The 21973-nt window shown below is 32.4% G+C and overlaps 1 protein-coding gene across 1 annotated transcript in view; it reads left to right on the top strand.

Moving 5' to 3' along the window:
- The window catches only part of LOC129005901 (acetylcholinesterase-like), a 145377-nt gene that overhangs the window by 27071 nt on the left and 96333 nt on the right, over positions 1-21973 (top strand). Inside the window, exon 2 of the mRNA XM_054434944.1 lies at positions 364-1007. Coding sequence (XP_054290919.1) covers positions 411-1007 — 597 coding nt within the window. The 5' untranslated portion in view covers positions 364-410. The remainder of the gene's footprint in view (positions 1-363; positions 1008-21973) is intronic.

The raw sequence follows: 21973 nt of genomic DNA, 5'->3' as shown, positions 1-21973 counted from the left end.
AAGTGGAACTTGAGTTCGGGTCGAAGAGAGTCACTTTACGCTCTAGTAATGACAGCTTATATACAGTACTATTACGTTGAAGGTAGACTTTTTGCTGATCCATTTGTGGTCCTGTCCAAAATTTTCTAGGACATAGTATAGGAAGGTGGTATGGTGGTGGAATGGTAGGTTATCCTCCACCATTTATCTAAAAAAATCCTAGCGTAAATTGTACCATTTGCCCGAGTACTTTATCACAATCAGTTAAGTGTTAGCTATCTCTAGTTACATCTGTTATGTCTGTGGTACGACTCTTGCATATTGTTGTATATTGTATTTGTAATCTCTTGTGTATTGTTCAACACCTTGTATGGTTGTCTGCAGGTTCGGAGACACGAGGGCACCCGACATCAAGTAGCTGATAGCGTGACATGGCTAGGATGAGGCTATCAACGTTGTCTTTATCGCTGTTAGTAGCCGTCGCGACGCAGCCCCAACCGAGCACCCCGCGAACACTTCATAGCAACGATCACAACCACGGCTTCCTCAACGAGCACAAACATGGCCACGCACACGCCTACAAGTCGCACGACCGCTCGCACAACACGCACGCCCAGTTTGCGGACGCGACCGGCTCAGCCAGCACCCCCAGTGGAGGTACGACCAAGCACGGAGACCCGCTTATCGTAGAGACGACGAGCGGATTGGTCCGCGGACTCAGTAAAACCGTCCTCGGCCGAGAAGTACACATCTTCACCGGTATACCGTTCGCCAAACCTCCTATCGGGCCGTTGAGGTTTCGCAGACCTGTTCCCGTGGACCCGTGGCACGGAGTCTACGACGCCACCTCCTTGTCCAACTCATGCTATCAGGAGAGGTACGAGTACTTCCCCGGGTTCGAGGGTGAGGAGATGTGGAACCCGAATACTAACATCAGTGAGGACTGTCTCTACCTCAACATCTGGGTACCGCAGCGGCTGAGGATCAGGCACAAGAGCTCCTCTGAGGAGAACACCTACAGACCGAAGGTAAGATCGTCACATCTCTTCATTTATAACCATCAGTAAGATGATATTTTATGGGGAAGAGGGGATTAGTTTCCGTTTAGTGATTAAATCAATTGTATTTATGGTATTTAAACATTCCGTACTAAATGTATACTTTGTAAACAGTATTTGTCTGCCGTTTGATACAATCTCTTTGTAAAACATTTCATAAAACCATATTTTTCTAGCTTTACTGGCTAGTCATTATATCATAGTCATCAGACGAAGATTTTCATTTTATATAATGTCCTCTTGAGCAAACTGTTAGCGTATTTCAATGTTATAATAAAGAGGTGTAAAAAACAGCATTTTTTTCTTGTAAATAATTAATATGAAATATGTAAATTTAATCAATAGCTCAACCCATATAGGAGGAACTTAACGTAAATACCTAATTCAAGCTCAGATTTATGAATTACTTACCCTATCTTTTTCATATTTATAAGAACAGATTTGCTCAAGTTTCCTGGCTTTTAAAGTTTTATCAGTACATTGACGAATCCTGTTTGTTTTATCGTCAACTTTTATTATTTATCTATTTTTTTATTCGACTACCTTCAACATAATTTTTTCTACTGTTGACTAATGGTATATGTGGTGATCAATATATAGAAAATCACCGTTACGTCATAGTCATATTAGAAAGCTAGAGGTGACCGCAATAATAAAATATCATTAAATTGATTTTTGCTTTGAAATGTTTTACATCCTCCCAGGCAAATATATTTTCATTGTAACATACGACAGTGCTGTCTACCTACATGAATCCGGCTCTTAAATGACTTTCAGTTCTCTTAAAAGGATTGCTTAGGCCAAAGTACCTGAAAGAGAAAAAAATGGACAATAGGATAATAACAAACACAATTCAACTATATTTGATAAAGAGATACACTACAAAAGGGAGCCGCATAGCTTTTTGAAAAGACCAAGCAGATTCAGTGCTTAAAATATTTTTTAATGGTTCATGCATTTGATTATTTAATTCGATCGAAGGGTATAAAAAAATGTTAAGTGAAATGTAAACATATTTTAAAACTAAATTAGTGCTACTTATTGGCGATATTCGTAAACAAAATGCAATATTTGTTACAAATGAATATTTAAATAAATTATTAAAATGATTTTTGGAAACTCAAAGCCTTACTCAGAAGTAAATACAGATATTTCCATGATTAGAAACCCACAACACTAACTGTTAAGCTTGCAAGATACGTCCTGGGTTTACATGGGGAATACATAAACAAATTTGGATTATCACTATGCCAAGTGCTCTACGTGCATAATAGCAATATCCGTGTTGTATGATACACAGCATATTAGGGAACCTTGATTAGAAATGTTTATCATTTTACAAAAATACCCATACATATTTAGTTAGGTTATAAACAGTCAATAACAACACTAATAATCACTGAGAATAGTTGATTCTAACCTTGCAATCTGTGCAAATATGATAACATTGAAGCGAATTGTACTGTATTAAAAAAGATTTACGCGCAACAGTGAAAGGGCTTGGTTAAAATATACTTGTTTATTTTTGTTTGAAATAACTTTATAACAAAATGATTATTAATTTTTAATCTAATTCGCCATTATAAAGAGTTGTTTGTTTAAAACCTAATATAATATTATCACTTTTGCACATATTGAAAAGAGCAAATGTCAAAACAACAGTCTGGAGCATTATAAAAATACTCCAATCTTGTTTATATGTGGAATTAGTGAAACTTTCCTCTAATGTTGAATTCGTAAGCAGTAATTACCAAACACCTGAACTGTCATAGTTGTGTGAGAATTTAATATAGACTGATTGATAAAAACTGTAGGTAAACATTTGCTTAAAATATATTTCACTTAATATTCTTGTTTTAAACTGTCACAAAGACAAAATTAGGTGTAAGATCGAAGACATTTTATGTCTCGCTCTGTCGTTTATTCCTTTCCTAAGCCTATATCAAAAAGCTTCGCTTCTCGTCTTAAGAAATTATTTAGATATATTTAAAGTATGCTTATATAGTGTGTTAAAACCCAGAAAAAACGTTAAGCCGCTGTATTAAATACTGATGTAAATTTTGAAATTTCCAACCTCCGTCTCTACTAACTTAAAAAAAAAATGAATCAAATTATTGCTTTCTCAAGCGGATGAAGACGAAACCTCCATCTCAATGCGCTCCGAATCCCATCTCAAACCTAATACCGTCTCAACCACCCTGGTAACATTTTATTCTGATGAATACGTCATGTATTCTCTTCACTCTCGATTTCTTTAAAAATCTTCTCAGAAAATCTTGTTGACGTTCAGACAGATTTTTACATTCAAACAAAATGGTGAATCCACAAATGCAATCATCAATATCACTAGAAACATTAATAATTTTGAAATTTTGAATAATGTGAATTTGAATAGGAGGCACTTAGAAAATAAAAAAAAAATATCACTAATCGCACAAACCTTACACTGGTAACATGTCACATGTAATTTTTCAGTTTTATTTTGTTTACTTTAACTAACGCGGCAGGCAGGGTAGGACGTATTTTAACAAATTGACTTTAATAACTATATTCCTGTATAAAATTGCAACCAGTTCATTGAGTTATCGCAGCATTTCTTGTCATTTTAAGATAAAATAATCGGTATCAGCAATCTGACATAATACAATAATACTTTTTCCTATTAGCGTGTCAACAACCCTTATTAAGTGCAAACAGTGAGAACAACTGTCCCATGGGGGAGCCTTCCCATTTTGTTTAGAGTTAAAAGGACAATACTATGACTAACTAAATTGAGTCGTTTTGTTAAAATCTGATTTTAACGTTAGGCATATTTGATGGGTTTTAAAAGACAATCGCCATTCAAATAAAAATCTCCAAATAACTAAAAAAGCTCCTGGAGATACCATAGAAAAGTACCTACATACCAAATTTCATCAAATAAAGACCACAGGTATATTTTGTAGCTCTGTACACATCCCTCCAAAAACACCTAAAGATAAAACCAAACATAAAACACCATTATCAGCACAAAACATACTTGTACATAGGATTGCGTAATTTATTTAACTTAGAAAACCACTTTTTTGGGTTGACGGAGACCCGAAAGGAAAATTTACACTCAATTTGTAAAATTTTGAGGAAAATAATACTTTCGCCATATACTATGTATAGAGGGTGAAAGTAAAAACTACACAGCTTTATTTTATAATACGTAGCAAATTTCTGTTGTATGCGTTGCGTATGAAGCAATTGTACTGTATATAGCATAGTAATCTTTTATAAAAATACATTCTCAAATACTAATACAGTTTTTTAAAAGCGATTGGAAGGTTATAATTGTATAATACAATACATTATTTTGAAAAGTGTATAATTCTATACGTACACGGTTTTGAAATAATAAAAGTGTACATTATTTGACTGTTACTTCATTATTTAATAGATAGATTTATTATTTAACTTTTGCCCTCGTAATTCCAGCTAAACATGTTGTTATAGAAATCTTATATATCTTTTGATATTAAAATCATTCTAACACAACATTATCAAAGCGTTTAAAAAGTAAACATTTTAAATCTTATAAATTTGAGTCTATTACTTATTCTTATACAGGGTGTATATAAAGTCCCGCACGGACATAATATTTTCTAAACGACAACAGATAAATCAATAAGATTTGGTACATCAACACCACACCTAAAAATCCACTTTTTCAAGGAAATATGAATTTTCTGTCATATCATGGGGACGTCCCACAAGGAGTCGGAAGAAAATCTTAAACGGAAGCAAAGGTCAATATTCACATCAAATAAAAGGTCTTTTTTAGTAGAATACAATGCCGCAAACCGCACTTCAAAAGGTTAATCCTGCGCAAAATGGCAGCCGTTCAAAGATTTCTTGAATCTGCCATTTTGAATCTTTGAACGACTGCCATTTTTTACTCAGGCGTCTTTTGAGCTTGAATTTACGGCATTGTAATCTACTAGTGAAGACCTTTAATTTGATGTGCATATCGACCTATGCTTACGTTAAAATTTTCTTCCGATTCCTAGGGCTGTGCCCCCTGAGGAGTAAGCGTATAATAGCAATGCAAATTAAATGAATCTTTGAACAACTGTCATTCTTGGCTCGGTTGTCTGTTTGAGTTCAAATTTGCGGCATTATATTTTGCTAGTAAATACCTTTAATTTGATGTGCATGTCAACCCATGCTTCTATTTAAGATTTCCTTCTGACTCCTTGCAGGACGTCCCCATGATATGACAGAAAATTCATAGTTCCTTGAAAAAGTAGATTTGTACGTGTGGTGTTGATGTACCAAATCTTATTGATTTATCTGTTGTCGTTTAGAAAATATTAAGCCCGTGCGGGACTTTATATATACCCTGTATAATCTTTTAAAACGTGATCCAAACACGTTATAGTGACTACAACTTGATATTAATACTTCACCGTAAGACTACAAAGATCATAGTTATTTACGAAGCTGTTGACAATGAACAAACTAAAGGGCAAGTCTGCTAAGGAGAAATATTTGTGTCTGTTAAATTTCATGTGAACATGGTTGCTTTTAAAAGATCGCTATCTACATAATTGATAAAGACAGTGAGAATAAACATCAAACATGTAATTTCACTGCGACAAACGATGATATCATGACTATTTATGTGTTTTAAAAAACTAAAGAAATACAAACGATATGCATTTAAACAATTTTCAATCTTGCTTTAAATAAAGATTCATTGTATATTTTTAAGTTGTTGTTGTCATTTTAAAGTATTGTTTGCTAAACCGTACTAACGAATTATAATTATAATTAATAATTATAATTAACAATATATCCTAAACTATAAACTACAATACTGTATATAAATGGGAATGTTTCTTCTAAAACAATGAATTATGAAATGACAGATGGGCGAGAATCAGCAACCTGCTATTACAGCTATGAAAATAATGAAACTAAAATAGGTAATAGTACTAACTGAACCCGTCCTCAGATCTAGATTTTTTCGCTTTTTTGGACTAACTGACAAAAACTAAATATACCTTAGACTGTAAAAAAAAAAAACAGTAAACATTAAATTGGCGACACAAAAAGCTGTCGGATAGTAAGAAATACAAAACACCAAAGTTTAAGAACTACTGTAAAAATAGAGAAGCACATTTTTCACTGAGGTCGTTATGAAGTTGAATAGTGGATGGGGGTAGGTCGGGAAAGGAGGTGGCGGAAGGCTGACAGATTAAGGTATGTTGTGGGAGCAGGGCCTGTCTATCTTGATATTGATTGTACCTCGATTTCATCCACAATCTACTTGAGTTGTGATAAAATATTTACGCTTACAATTTCTCCAGGTAATATTGAACCACCCCGTGATTTAGGATTGTTCAGAATGAGTTATTGTTAACATAATAATTAAAACGAATCGTTAGGGTTAAGTTGTGAAGTTTAAATATCCAGGATAGTCAAACAAATGAACAAAGATCCATCGGTACCGGATATACCCACATAAAAGAATTATTCATGAAAATATATTAAGAATATATTTCAATATATAAAAATTTCTCAAAATATAGTTAATATATATAGTTGTACAAATATATAATTCCATTCTATATTCCTAATATAATATAAATATATAAAGAAAATAGTTGGCATTATGTATAAATTTTATACTTTAGAACATATATTAGAATGTATTTTAAATATACATCGAATATAAGTATATTATAAATTAATGTATTTCTCACAATACATTTTGAATATATTTATTAAAATATATTTAAAGTGTATATTGTATGTTATATTTATAATATATCTTTGTAAATATATTTCATATAATATTTAAATATATTTTAAATATAGTTTAAGATTATTCAACGTTTTACATTTATATTTTAAATGTATTTGTTCAATATATTAAAAATATATTTTAATATTTACATTTCTAATACAAAATAGACTTATATTATAAATATATTCTACTTATATATGCGGCCATATTGATTTAATTATGTTCAGTTGAGCAGTGTTGTGCCGGCGATAGGTGGGTGTAGGACTGCGTCCGTAGGTTATATGTTGTGGACTTAACAGATATATGCGTATCTACAGGATTTTTGCTGAAGAAATAAGAGAGAGTATGCACGAAAGTGTCTTGTGTTTAAATGTGTGTATGATTATTAGGCCAGGCCACAAAAATTAGTGCTAATTTGGACCTAACCTCAAAAAATGAGTGTTAGTCATTTAGGTTACGGCCTAGTTGCACGATTCTAGCTTAAGGCAATATGCCTAATATGCGTATCTGTAGAAAGTTTGCTGAATAAACAAGAAAGAGTATAAGTGAAATTGTCTAGTGTTTAAATATGTGTAATTATTAGGCTAGGCAATAAAAATGAGTGCTAATTTGAACCTAACCTCAAAACATGAGTGTTAGTAATTTGGATACGGCCTAGTTGCACGATTTTACGGTAAGTGGATTAACTGTTTATAAATTAGAATATATACGGTACATTTACCAATAAAAATGTACGTTATTCAATCTATTTTTACAAACAGCATTCTAGCCTATTTTGTAAATATGTGCGCGAGTCTGAATTTTTACTACTATAGTAACGATATCAGGCCGGCCTACATCCCGAATGAAGCAAATCTGTGTAATTAGTAAACCTAAAATACTACGATAATACATTTGGATAAAGCTTATCTCAATTAAAAGCATAACATTTGTCCATAAAAGAACTGTCTAAGTAGTCCTAAATTATAGGCCTGGTTTTGTTTAACCCTCCGAATGTTAAGCGTCGTAAAAGCGACTCATAACACACCACCGTGGTGTTATGCGTCGCTTTTGCGACTTACAAACACTGTTTAAATAGCTTTATATTATTTATATATTTTAAATACATTATATTAAATATATTTTTAATATACTAGCCCTTTTCCATATTTAAAATATATTATAAGAACACATTTGAAATATATAATTTATATATAAATACCACAAATGAAATATAACTAAATATATTACTCGGTCCCATAATTTGCATATTTAAAATATATTGACAATATATATTAGCAAATATATAGCTTTATATTTTAAATATATTTTTTTTTATATATTTTTAATATAAATTTTCTATGTGGGTAAATGCTCTAACGAACGAACCAATTACTTATTTCAATACTTACTAATACATACTACAATAGAGTTTTGAGTTTAAAGAACTTTGAACATTTATTTAAAATCTCGATATGTATTTTGTGACTGAAAAAACTCATTTTTTTGTATATCGATGTTTAATGTTTTATTTTCCATGTTCTAAGCTTTCTCTAGTTACTCTGTATGCTTCAACAAGGATATAATGCCACAAACTGGACAAATAGACTAAGTGACTAAGCTAACTAAAACACATTTTAAGATTTAAAACGGGTAACATATCAACGCTATGTAAATCATATCACTTAATTATTGAGACACGTTTAATCGCCTTATAAAACATGTTTGTGTACTTCATTTTACCTTATCTATGGCAGACTGTCAAGTTTTGTGTAGTAGTGTTCCAAGATGTCAACAATGCAAGCTGGTTTTTTTAATTTTTTTAACCTGGTTACTACGTTTATAACAACTGTGGTAGATCCTTATAACAGTTGTAATCCTTAACTGGAGTAATTATCTGATATGATTTACAAATTACAAGTCTCCGAAGACTGCGATATTTAATCAATGATAAATAGAGGAGTGCAACTGCATACAGGTTTGGTTGGCAAGTAATATTTAATTCGGCTAATTATTTACTGTCATCAGTTGTTTTAGCAAATTTCCCATACAGGGAATAAGCTATTTCCGTAGGTGTTATTGTAAGACCTATACGCGCGACGGGTATATACTCTTGTTTTTATGGCCCTAGAGGAAAGAAATCCTTCCAAATTCATAAATATATATGTACCTGGGTTTGTTTGTGTGTGTGTCCACGTTAGCACGATAAATCGAGTAAACATGATTTGATTCTGACGAAATCTGGTACTAACGAGTAAACCTACGTTTATTTGAATGAGTTCACGAACCTGAATGATCAGACAATGATGATGGTGTTTGTATGAGGGATTTATGAGATAACACGGCGGGTTTCCCATTCTTTGCGCGCAAAACATAAAATTTTACAATGTCTAGAAAAATTGATAGAAAATATAAATTATCATGGATCTTTAAAATATTCGACCAATTAAACTAATAAGAGTGTATTTAGCTGTGTAATTGTGTAGGTTATAACAATTTAAAGCCATTTAAAATAAATATTTTGTATATTAAAGAGTTCTTGTTCAATTAATAGTTACAGAATTTGTTTTAAATCCCTATTTTAAAAAGTATCATGTTATTCTTACGCAGAATAAGTAAATTATCGTAGTTTACATGTTTATGGATATATTTTTATTAAATTTGGCAAATTAATTTATTTCATACATAGCTATTAACATGTTAACAGGAAGCACACTTAATCAACTCCCCTGTAGCAGCAAACCTACGTGCTAGTTAAACCTAATATTATAAGAATAGTTAATGAATATGGCATTATTAAGGAAATTCACAAGTCTACAGGGTTGCTACAGCAGGGTATTTGGTTCATGTACATTAACCATACTTAAGGTCGTTAAATTTTAAAAGATAAAGTTTTGGTTTTAATGACAATTAAACACCCTATAGTTTATTAATTCGGTACTTTATTAGGTTCCTACATTTGCATCTTAGTATATTTCATTAGCGCCTATTGAGCCAAGAGCATATTGTATGCGTTACCTGCCTAAGACTTGAACTTATAATTGAATAAAGTGGTATTAACAACTTAGTCTAAACTTAGGTGGCTTTGAGTCCATGAATACAGTCTAAATTGTACCTTTCGCCCAGTTTTATTCCTCCCATATACATTTTACAGAGTTTATAGACAGCGCCAATCATAATGTCAATTATTGTTCGTACAGTTGAGGAATTGTGATGTTACCATAACGCGCTTAAAATAACTTTGCCGCTTATTATATGTAATAATTAACATTAACAAAACACTTGACCTACAAGACTTGGAAGTGAGTTTGAAACATCTTGCTAGTTGTTGACCTTATTCCTAGTCTGACATATCACTTAATTAATGAAAGCAACTCACTCTTTAGCCAAATAAAGTCACAACATTGGTTTTATCATATAAAAGATATTTTGGAAATAAATAGTCAAAACAATATCTTAATGATTTAAGATATGTACAGGGTGTTCAAAAGAGGTGGACACATAATTTAGGTTCCTTGGGTCAAAATAAAGAAAAAATCATGAATAACATTTTTTCCAAAATCGCTTCGTTAACCAGGTATCCGCCATTTTGTATTTTTTTATGGCATGTACACTTTTATTTAGCACTTATAATTCCCTATCAAACGACACCAAGTTCAAAAAGATCAAAGGGGAAATAGCTGAAAAATTAACGATTTTGAATTACGATTTTTAGTTGTAAAATGGGGCAAACCTGACTTGCTTCTTAATACATACGAGTCAATTTAATAACAATGATTTTTTTTACTCGTCTCCTCAAACAAAAGTGTTCATTGGAATCCTTTTTGGATTACCTTTAAGAACTGAGACAGTCATTTAGCCTTTGAATACCTACTGTCCCGTAAATTAAATTTTAATAACATTTTGGAATATAAAAGAATCATTACAAGAATGTTAGTTAAACTCCAGCTACAAACTACAGAACAAGAAATAAGAGGTAAAAAGCAACGATGAAAATATCAATATCTAATCATGAAAGCTAAATCGCCCAGTATTTGTTTGGCGCTCATGACTTTTAATCTAATAGTTAATTTAATTTTTTTGTTTTTTGTTTCTCATAAAGACCTTTTGGCCATCGGTTTGAAAAACCAATACATTGATTTTGAGCGGGAAACTAAAACAATTCTACAAAATATTTATAAGAATAGTCTTAAACATTTGGAAAATATAATTTTCAGGGATCTCACTGTAGTTTGCATTGGGTAATGAAGAGAAGAAGTGGAGAACAGGTATTACAGCTGTAACACAATTAAAGCGAGCTTCGCCATAAAGTTTAACAGCTTGTAAAACTGCTCTGATTGCTCTCTGCGAGTTAAGCTCTACAGGTGGTAACCCTGGCTCTTACTTTGGATATGAAGCAAGTATCATATTCAATGATGAGTTATCAATTCTACGTCAACATATCCACCTATATTGACACTTGTATTACGTATAAAGTGGTATTGGTACGCATATTTGAAATACCCATTAAGATTCTTTGTCAGCTTGGATTATTGATTGGACGTATAGATGGACTTAACCATTATTTTATCGGCTAAATTGGTCTTATATTAAATGATTCTAACTTAATTATACTTACCTAAATTTAATTTAATCCCCATAATGCCCTAAAGAAATAATTAGAGCTTGGGGATAACATTTTACTTAAATTAAATTACAAACTATTTACAAATTATTTTGTTACCCGACGCAAGTACTAGGTGATGGCTCATGGTGGTGGAGTATTATAGCCAATAGGCAACGTTCTTGGCACTATTTAAAATCGCGTAATAGGCATTTAATCAGTAGAGGCTCTCATATTTGGTTATCAGAACTGTGTACCTGTACCGAATTTGGTGGTGTTAGCAAGAGGCACTCAGGGATAAAATTGCATGCTACAAGAAAAACCACTATTTTGCATACTCTAGATCGAATGATAGGAACATTAGATCAGCAGGTGACAACTTCGTTCAGATATTAGCCGGGAAAGAGTCAAATCTTCGTATTCAAGTATCGGTGTAAGAGCTGCTACCTGAGTTGCTACTAAAATACTAAAAACCAAATCAAAATTTGGTTAAGGAAAGGGGAAATCTTTAAAAATTAAAAAGCACAAACTCCCAAAAACATTTGTAGGATGAAAACCAAAAGTGGAGAGATGCTTTATTTGAAACCTTATACCGGATCTGGTAGTATTTGTAACCAAATCAACTAATCAGAAATTATCGAATGACTAATAGAAAAACTATCGAGTAGTTTGGATGTAATAAAACACCCTGTTAATTTTAATGTTATCCTACTTTATAAGTGATTTTGAGATATAGTCTACCATCAAGAATAAATCGTTACTGTGTTGTTATAAATAAGTTTTTATTTTAAGTACTTCGATAGTTTAATTAACTTAAAACACCCATTGAGTTACAACAGTAATTCAATACTGAACTTCATACTGTATTTGTCAGATGTAACTCATTAATTATGCTAAATAAAAACTTAACTCTGTGAACGGTGGCCATTTGTTTGGATTTGATTGATAAAAGAAGATGATTTGTATTACTCATCTAATGTAAATTGCGCACTGTTCCGTCCAATGGTCTTACCATCAGTGAATAAATGGGAGAAGAGCCTTTTAGATTAAATGATATACAACTCAATACCGAGCGTAGAGGAAGGCGTCAATAGCATTTAACATATAGGAAAAGACATTCAAATATCCTACGAGATCAGTGATATCAACACGTATTGAAAAAAAATACAAATAAGCAAATAAGCAATAAGCAAACTCAATAAAATAAAATAAAATGGTGAGCCGGTGGCTCAGTTGGTAGCGTCACGGATTTCGGGCCCAAGGCAGCGATGTCGTGGGTTCGGATCCTGGTTACTGCCGCAAACATCAGTACAGTTCACCTTCGTACTGTACCGGCTCACTTCTTGCTTCACATATCTGTAGTCTATGTGGACGGGCAAATGCAAGGTTAAAAGAGGCCGCTAACCTCTAAAAAAACTAATCCATCCGTTACATTTGGCTTTGTTGCCAATAATAACACTTTAAACAGTGAAAAAAGTGTTTAGAAACATTAGACTTGACAATACTTTAAATATTGGATTGTTTCTAGGATTTACTGAAAACCCTATTTTTAAAGTGGATAAATGGCATGCATATCAATTACAATCTATGAATTGAGATCGAATTCATACCATTTAATACCTTATAAATGGTTTATAGTTACCAATTATAAAGTTGCCGTCATACTAATTGAATCTGATATTGTGTCAGAGTTGTACAGACGAACGATAAAGATGGATGTAAACAAAGTAGTAGTAGTAGTAGTAGTAGTAGTAGTAGTAGTAGTAGTAGTAGTAGTAGTAGTAGTTATAGTAGTGTTGACGCCCCGTTGAATTTGATAAGCGATGAAGGATGTGTGATGGTCCAATGGGTGATCAAGAGTGCGATATCGTATTTGTAATTATTTTAATTTCTGTCAATTGGAGTTAAACGTTTGATTAGTGCTATCGACTGTAAGGTAAAGGCCAGGGTTCAAGGAATGTAAACAATAACAGGTGCATTTGCACCTGCTGTACATGTAAACATACCCTACTTTAACGTCACAGAAAGACTTTCCAACGTATTAATTAGAATCGTTGGAACTTAAAAGCATTTATGTGAGATAGCAGAATCTTTTTTTTAACCGACTTCCCCACTACCAACAAAAGGAGGAGGTTCTCAATTTGTCTGTGGCGATGTTTTTTTTTTTTCTATGTATGTTCACCAATTTCTCTGTGATTCTTTTACCGATCAGTGTGGTTCCACCACCAAAATAACAAGGAGAGTTTCTATTTGGTACCTTTAATATTATGTTTAAGTATAATATTTGTTTCGGTGAAAAATTCTGAAAACCTTAAATATTCAACATTTATTTTGTTTACATTTGTGCAGATTGTTTACATTTGTGCAGAGAAGGCAATAAATAATAATAACATTGCTACAGCTGTTAGTTGAAACCATTTAAATGAAGCTACAGACAATTCTTCATGAAACAGTTGCTTCGTATTGATCAATAAACTATTTCTTGCCATGGAGCCTAAATGAATTTCATTGAGAAAAATGCATTTTGTTTTGGTTACTATAAAAAATGTATTTTAACGTTTGACCTGATTTGTGTATACAGTAATTCTGGTTTTAGTATTGAATATTCTGACTTACAAAAACATATATGTTTCAGTGAATAGCTGTATGATATTGACAAATAAAGGTGTATTGTGAAAACCAAAGCATTCGTAAAACAGGTCTAAACATAAATCAAATGCTTACACGACCTAAGAAGTGAGACAGTGCATAATCGTCAATTGTCTTAACAGTGTTAAATATTTTAATTACTAAACATGCATTTGCAGATGTGGAATGTTTATTAATATTCTCTACCCAGTTACTATAACATATCAATACTATTATGCCTGCTTCGGAAAGTCCTAGAGGAAGATGATTTGCAATTTCGACTAGGCTTTATCTTGATCAAACAAAACCACCTACATGGCTTGCACCACTTTTAACTGAACCAATCTTTCATATACATATGTCATTTGCAGATGTGGAATGTTTATTAATATTCTCTACCCTGTTACTATAACATATCAATACTATTATGCCTGTTTCGGAAAGTCCTAGAGGAAGATGATTTGCAATTTCGACTAGGCTATATCTTGAGCAAACAAAACCCCCTACATGACTTACACCACTTTTAGCTGAACCTATCTTTCATATAATATTTTCCAAAGGTACTATACGAAAGGTACTATGGTGTTAACTGCCAATTTTCCACTTTTGAGAGATTTTTTAGTGCTGGTAGCTGAGGAATAACTTGATCATATTGTTCCAAAAGGCTTGAGACGTTACTGTATTTCTTTTTATAATGTAGAAGTACACCGATTGCAGGAAACGATTATGTCTGACATTTCAATGTATCTAGAAAAGACAATTAGTTTTTCATTAGGCCTAATGTAATGGACAACTCTTTCTTTCTTAAGGAATATCTAAAGATGTTTATTTTCATACCCATTGATTATGTAACCTGAACAGGTGACTCAAGCAGTTTTAAAATAATGATTGTTCTGTGGAACTTTTGATTGTTTCAAACAGTTTTGCTTATCAAAAATCCTCAAATAATTAATATATAAAAAATTATACAGTCACTAAAAATCATTAAATAATTTATTTTTGTAAAAAAATACAACCGACTTCAAACGCTCTAAAAAGAATGAAATAATTTCAATAAAGTAAACTTTTGTATTAGGCAAGCTCACGTATTTCAAGTCGGCGGCTCAAACTGCAAATATGATTGAAATCAAATATTGTGTGTGTATTTTGAAAATCAATAAATTTTAGCTGGATAACATAAATAGATAAAAAACATACTGAACTGTTTTGTTTATATATCAAAGGAAATATTTTCTTGTATTTTATGTTTACTTCAGAATAAATGCATAATGGAAATAACACACACAAATGTTCTATATGAATAGGAAAATAATTAAGTTTGATATTATGATAGGGAAAGAAGCTAGTTTAGTATTAAAACGTTACTTTTCCAAGTTTAAATGCGTTATAATCTTTTTAAAGATACTCGTTAATACCACTATAATGCCGATCTCTGATTACGGTAATAAAATAACAGTTAACGCATAACTATGAAAAAGACATGCAGATTAACACCTTTAGTTATAGATCTGCAATATGGACACCCTCTTTCAATTTTGTATCAAAAATCATCATAGAGCCGCGCCGACTTAAAATACGTGAGCTTGCCTAATACAAAAGTTTACTTTATTGAAATTATTTCATTCTTTTTAGAGCGTTTGAAGTCGGTTGTATTTTTTTACAAAAATAAATTATTATAACAATACGTTTTAATATAAACTGACAAGATACATCGATAAAATGCATACATTTTTTGCCTTTTGGCATTCAACAGGGCTGGACATAAGGCCCGTGTGACATTTTACATTATCACATGTCTTGCTAGGTTTGCGATGTTAGATTTGAGCCAAGGAATTTTGCTCGATACCACAACCTCCCAAACATGTGAATACTAGACTAGTTTAGAATAATAAAGGGCATTTTTCATTTTGTTCTGACATCTTTTAAATAACAGAAACCAAATTATGGACCTCGAGCACACGTCTATATTTTCTCTACGTGCAAAGGCTATGTCTATTATTATTTTAGAGTATACATAAAACATGTAAGCCTGTGTAGCTTGTATTCATAAAAGATACATTGGTTAAAAGTAAAATGTGTAGAGTGTATACCTCTTTTGTTTTTAATTAATTTCCCATATAGCTAATAAGCTATTTTCATTTTGATCTCCCCAGGGGAAAAAATCATTTAATGGCCTAACTGAACTTTTCAAAATATTAATTTACCAATTACCTTTGACAGTCGGTTTTAGAAAATTGAGTCATTCATATTTGTCAGTGGCAAAAACAAAACTCATGAGATGTTAAATGTTGTTCTCTATTGAATGTATTTTTTAATTGGTTGCTATAAAGTAAAGTATAACATGTACAGTCACAGTTGGCTGATTATATTTACGGATTTAGTGCCATCTCGTCCAGGTGCTATCCTGTTCAACGTATATTTAACAGTCGATAAACATACTAACTGGTGTCATCTCGTTCACGTGAAAACATGACAAGGGGTAAGGATTGAAACTCAAAGCAGATAGTATCCGTCCTGGGGTTTCAAGGGAATTTCCAGACCTAGGCGAGGACGCACGACTCCTTCAGATCAGAAGAGGAAAGTTCTGACTTAAAAATCTCAAGAATCGATTTGAAAAATTCAGAAACTTGGGATGAGACACGCTTCTTAGGGCTATTCCTAGTTCTACACAGTGTTTGAAAACGTTTCTATCGTTTGTATTTGTTACAATGGTTCTTTATTTCGAGATATAGACATTTGAAAGTTACATTTTCGAATTTTTAATATATCAACAAACTTAAAAGTCTTTTGGTACACCCTGAGCCTCTTAAATTCAATTCAAATGAAATATACGATTTTTAACGAACGGTGCAAGAGGTAAAGGACTTGCAGAGGTTGACGAAGGTGTAGAAATAATGATAAATAAACATAATGAAGAAAATATAAAAGTAGGCTACTACAAACGTTTCAACAGTTTTTGTAGAACTGTCAAGTGAGCATTGGCGTAGATTTTTGGACGGGGAAGCACTTAGTGGGTAGTGGATTAACTCTCCACTCTACCGTCATGGAATTTGGACGAGATAGCACTTGCACGAGATGGCACGACACCATATTATGTTCCGTATGTTGTCATAATCATTTGCTTATAAACAAATTTCTTGTTGATAAGATTGAAATTCTATAAGCAGTTTATAACTCCATAAAATCGGTTACAATTTACCAACTATCTTTTTGTATACCCACCAAGTAGTAAAAATAAACAAATGTAAGGGTAAGGTGATATTTTTAAATAAACAACCATTTCCGCGTCTATATACGTATTGTATTTACACATGGTTATGTTGTACTATATTTTATTTAATATACATAGTAATTGCATTGTGTGATAATATATTTTTCTTAATGAGTTATTTATGCCTTACTTTTTTTAGGATTTCACAAACCCAAGAAAATGTGGTAAGGGACGTACTGTAAATAACCGTTGAACTTTAATGTCTGAATCGTGCTCTGTATCCTGCACTTAGAATGTACTGCCGTACATCGAATCATTCCTAACGACTTGCTTGTTGAACTGTTCCAACTTCCAACCCGTACTTACTTCACTTCTTTCTTACATTATTGATTTTAGGTCAGTACCAACCGTTACTTACCTTACTTCTTTTACGATAGCATGCATTTTGCACTGTACCAGCGTGTACTTACCCCAATTCGTTCCCTAAGGCTTGATTTTTTCTTCTGTGTCAAAGAGTATCTATAAAGTCACTTTCTTCTTTACAACTATGTTATCTCAGTGAGGGGTAAGAAGTAGATTATCTTTGTATTTATCTCTCACGCTACCGACGACCTTTTCTGGTAAATGTCCAAATCCACCCCTACCAATTTTCACTGCGATGGTGTTATCAGGGAGTTGATATCTATAGCAATACCGCTAACGTCTGCACAGAAGGAAGGTGATAAATCTTTATCATTAACATACCAAGAAGAATAGTGATACCTTAATACAACTAATAAAACTAATTGTCATAATGTGATGTGTTTAGTTTCATTATGTATGCATTTTTGTTATTTAAAAGTTAAGAAGTGTTACATTTCGAATGAAGATAAACAAAAATAAAATAAAAGAGGTTCAGTAAAATTTCCCCTGGTCTATTTATGTTGTGTAACTTGTTCAAACTTTGCTAGTTGGATGTTTTATTGAACTTACACTATGCTCATATAAACTCGGATTATATATTACCATTACGAACCAATCTTACCATTGATTTTCCACAACATTTGACGGGCTACCATTTTGGATAGAGAAAAGATAGCGACCTCTAATTTTCACCATTCTTTAAGTTTTTGTAAACACTTCAAAATGAGGTGTCACTTGAAGGGGGTTTACATTTAAAATATTTGAGTTACCCCCAAATCCCCCTTTTGGGGGGACACTCAAAAAATTTAAAATCATAAAATGAAACTTCCTGCTAAGATTGCACGACCCCCAAAAGTATATCTCTGTATATTTACTTGGAAAAATATTAGATAGGGGGGTCTTGACTTTTTATTCACTCTGTATAGTGCGACGACCATTGAAAATTAAGACAGAATAGTAGTACTACAAAAAAGAGCCATACGTATTATGTTAAACTTAGATAACAACCAATTGATAAAACAGCATTTTGCTGAGTTAAATATCTTCACAATGTATGGATTAAAAATGTTTAAGTTGTAATGACTCTAAAGACCGAAATAAATAAAAATACAATTCCAATATTGGGAGCCGCACATAACTACAATATTCAAAATCGTAACTACCCAGCCATCCAAAGACATAATCTAGATTTTTATAATTAAACCCACAGCTGTCAAGATCATCAGAAAGAAATTAAAGGTTTATTTAATAAAAAAATAATCATACTCTTTAAGTAAAAAATTTGTATGACTATTTTTAGATTTTAAGTTATTGGTGCCATTCTGTATTTATCTGTGTTACAAAGACTGAATAAAGCATTTCTGAATCTTTGCCTAAACAAAAATATTTCCATGAAAGTGGCATACAATTAATTTTGCTTAACATAGTTATACATATTACTTTCAGAAATTATTTTCCTTAATTTGTAGCTACAATAACAAACTTAACAAAAATAAAAAATGACTTTTTGAAAACTAAGCCAAACAAATTTTAAGATACGATTTATTTTTGTAGTGAAGCTTTAAATTTGCATTTCGGATTGTAATGTCATGAAAGTCTATCCTTGATTGCAGCCCACAGTAAAGAGCAGTATAAAATACGTTTTACCATCTGCTTATCCAAATAGTGCATATTATTAAGCACTGATGCAGATTAAAAAGATAATTTGATTCGAACAAAATTTTATTTTAATACTTGTATGTAGCCTTCTTTTGATTATTCTTCAATACAAATGTATTGCAGTTGTGTAAAAAAATACTAATTTCACCGAACGTAATTCCGATTTCATTGCGGTCAATTGGTTTTATGACAGCTTAACAGAAATCGTAGATTAATAATTAGTAGTGGTGTATAAATAATAGTGTTAATTAAATTATTAACTTTATTATTTACACACGTTCCGCAATATTACATTTACAAAACTGATTTGTTGATAGTTAATAACCCAATGGTAGTCCTACCCCAGGAATGACTTCAACAAGACGCTGTCTTCCGTACGATTTCGTAGAATCTCTATACATTTGAACACGTTTCGTCGTCGTTGTACAATGTTAAGCACGTGTCTACTTCATAATTATTTCCAGGAAACATATGTGAGATGCAGGTTGGGCACTGTGGACGGGTTTAAGGGAAAGGGGGGATGACAGACAAACAGACAGACGGACGGACACCACCACCCCCAAACATCGATCACCACCGGCCTTGTGTCCAAAACTACATTTCCACCTTCCCAACTAGGCTTACAGTTTTACCTTCATTCAAAATACACATTTAGCAACTACTGACTGTCACCTGCCTCTTTCGGAACCTATGCGAACCATCAGGTTTTAATTCTGAGTTCAACGTTTTGTGGTTATCCTAAATGTAGACAGCCCAAAACACTGTTGATATAAACTTTTTTTGTATTATTTATATCCTAATTATTTATTTTTCAATTTAAATCAGACGTGTATAACCAAAGATTTAAGTGATGTAGGCTAGTTATTTCTATTTATCAAGGTTCTTAAGTATTTATTAATCAAAACGTGAAATTTATAGCTGAAAACTAAAGTTTTGAATTTTGGAAATTAAAATGTTGCTGGTTTCTTTATATAAATAATGAAGACAATTTTCGAACCTTTTACACTTTTATATTTTCCTTAAATCTGGAACCAAAATTGCAAATAATTTGATATTACATTATCAAAAACAAGGTTATATTGGTTTAAATTACAATTTTTCAACTAATAATTTGTTGTAAAAGCTTTAGCAAAAGCCTAGGATTGTGACTGATATGTGATGAATTTGCACTAGAAACTCATTTACACGTAGTTTACGGATATTTGCAATAATTAACAGTAATCTTCATAAGGAGATGCAGTTGTTATTAGATTAGTTGCACCTTATCCTTCAACTAATATAATGAGCTTGATAACTGCCGTCCCCTCCTCCTCCATCAATTATAAACCAGAACTTATAGTAAACAATATAGTACAGTTCATACGTTAACATGTGGTTTTATAAAATAGTTAAAACCTTGATAAGTGGTATGGAATCACACTTATTCAATGGGTAAAATTAACTTGTGTAATAAATATAAACATTTTTACAAACAAACTCTAGCAGAGTATTCTTTCTGGAGAAATACAAAATTACTATTAGACCACGTTGTCCTTTAGTTTTGAACTAATTTTCCCTCGACAAAAACAACCTGTAGGAAATTTCCAAAGTATTGTAATTTAATTTACATAACCTTTTATAAAGCCGAATAATTGTTGCTCGTGCAAATTGTAAATATCATTGATGACCGAAGACAACTTGACAAAATACTATATACAAGGTTACATGTATACAAAATTGAGGTAACGATATCAGTCAGGGCTTTGTTCGACACACTTACAGAATACAAAGTACAGTATAGTTTATTCGTAAGCATCAAACACAGAAAGGTGGCAATATATTTTTTTACATAAGAATATAATTAGCGTTCAAACGTAGATGGTGTCTTGTACGGGAAGTGAACTCCACAAGGCTGTAAATCGGAGTTGGACAGTATTACAACATATTTAGAAATCACAACACCATACATATACGACGAAATTATGTAATGTGATAACAATGTCGTTGAGGGTGTTGGGGGGCGTTCATTCGATAAAGGAGTTAATGAAGAGTAACGCAACCACAACGGCCGCTATAGGGAGGCCTCAGGCCGGCCACAGAGGCCAACGATGGCCACATATTGGCCTCAGGCCTCTCACCTGTTGAAGATATAATGCCTTTCAAACTGGATGGCGTTATAATGGCAGTTTATGCCGTTATATGTGTGTCACATTATTATAACTCTATTCCATCGAGGAACGATGATGTCATCAGATTTTCGTTCCGGTTGCGCCAAAGACTTGCCCAAGGTAGCAATGTCGTGGGTTCGGGTCATAGACACCACCACTACTTTTTATCAGTACAGTCCACCTTTGTACTTTACCGGATCATCCCTCGCATTGCTGGATACGTTCCACACACAGGCTCAAGCCTATGTGGACCTATTTAGAAAAAGAAAGACTTAAAATTCCGTACTGAATTGTTACTCAATAAATTAATTATATACGTTATATTCATTTGATGTTGATGTCAACGATTATTCTGTTCCTTTTCCAAACCCTCAGCAGTAATAAGGCTGTGTGATTCTATAGAAAGTTACATTATAGTTACAAACAACATTTTACTTGTAAACATTTTGATATCCAGATAACTATAATTCAGCAATGCTCTGTATGTTTTCGATAATTTCAGATATAAAATAAAATAATGTCTTGTACTTG

This window comes from Macrosteles quadrilineatus, unplaced genomic scaffold (assembly GCF_028750875.1).
Source record: "Macrosteles quadrilineatus isolate MER2022 unplaced genomic scaffold, UCM_ALF_1.0 Scaffold_41__1_contigs__length_1036756, whole genome shotgun sequence".
Classification (NCBI taxonomy): domain Eukaryota; kingdom Metazoa; phylum Arthropoda; class Insecta; order Hemiptera; family Cicadellidae; genus Macrosteles; species Macrosteles quadrilineatus.
The sequence above is the reverse complement of the archived record's forward strand: the minus strand, read 5'-3'. Positions and strand labels throughout refer to the sequence as shown.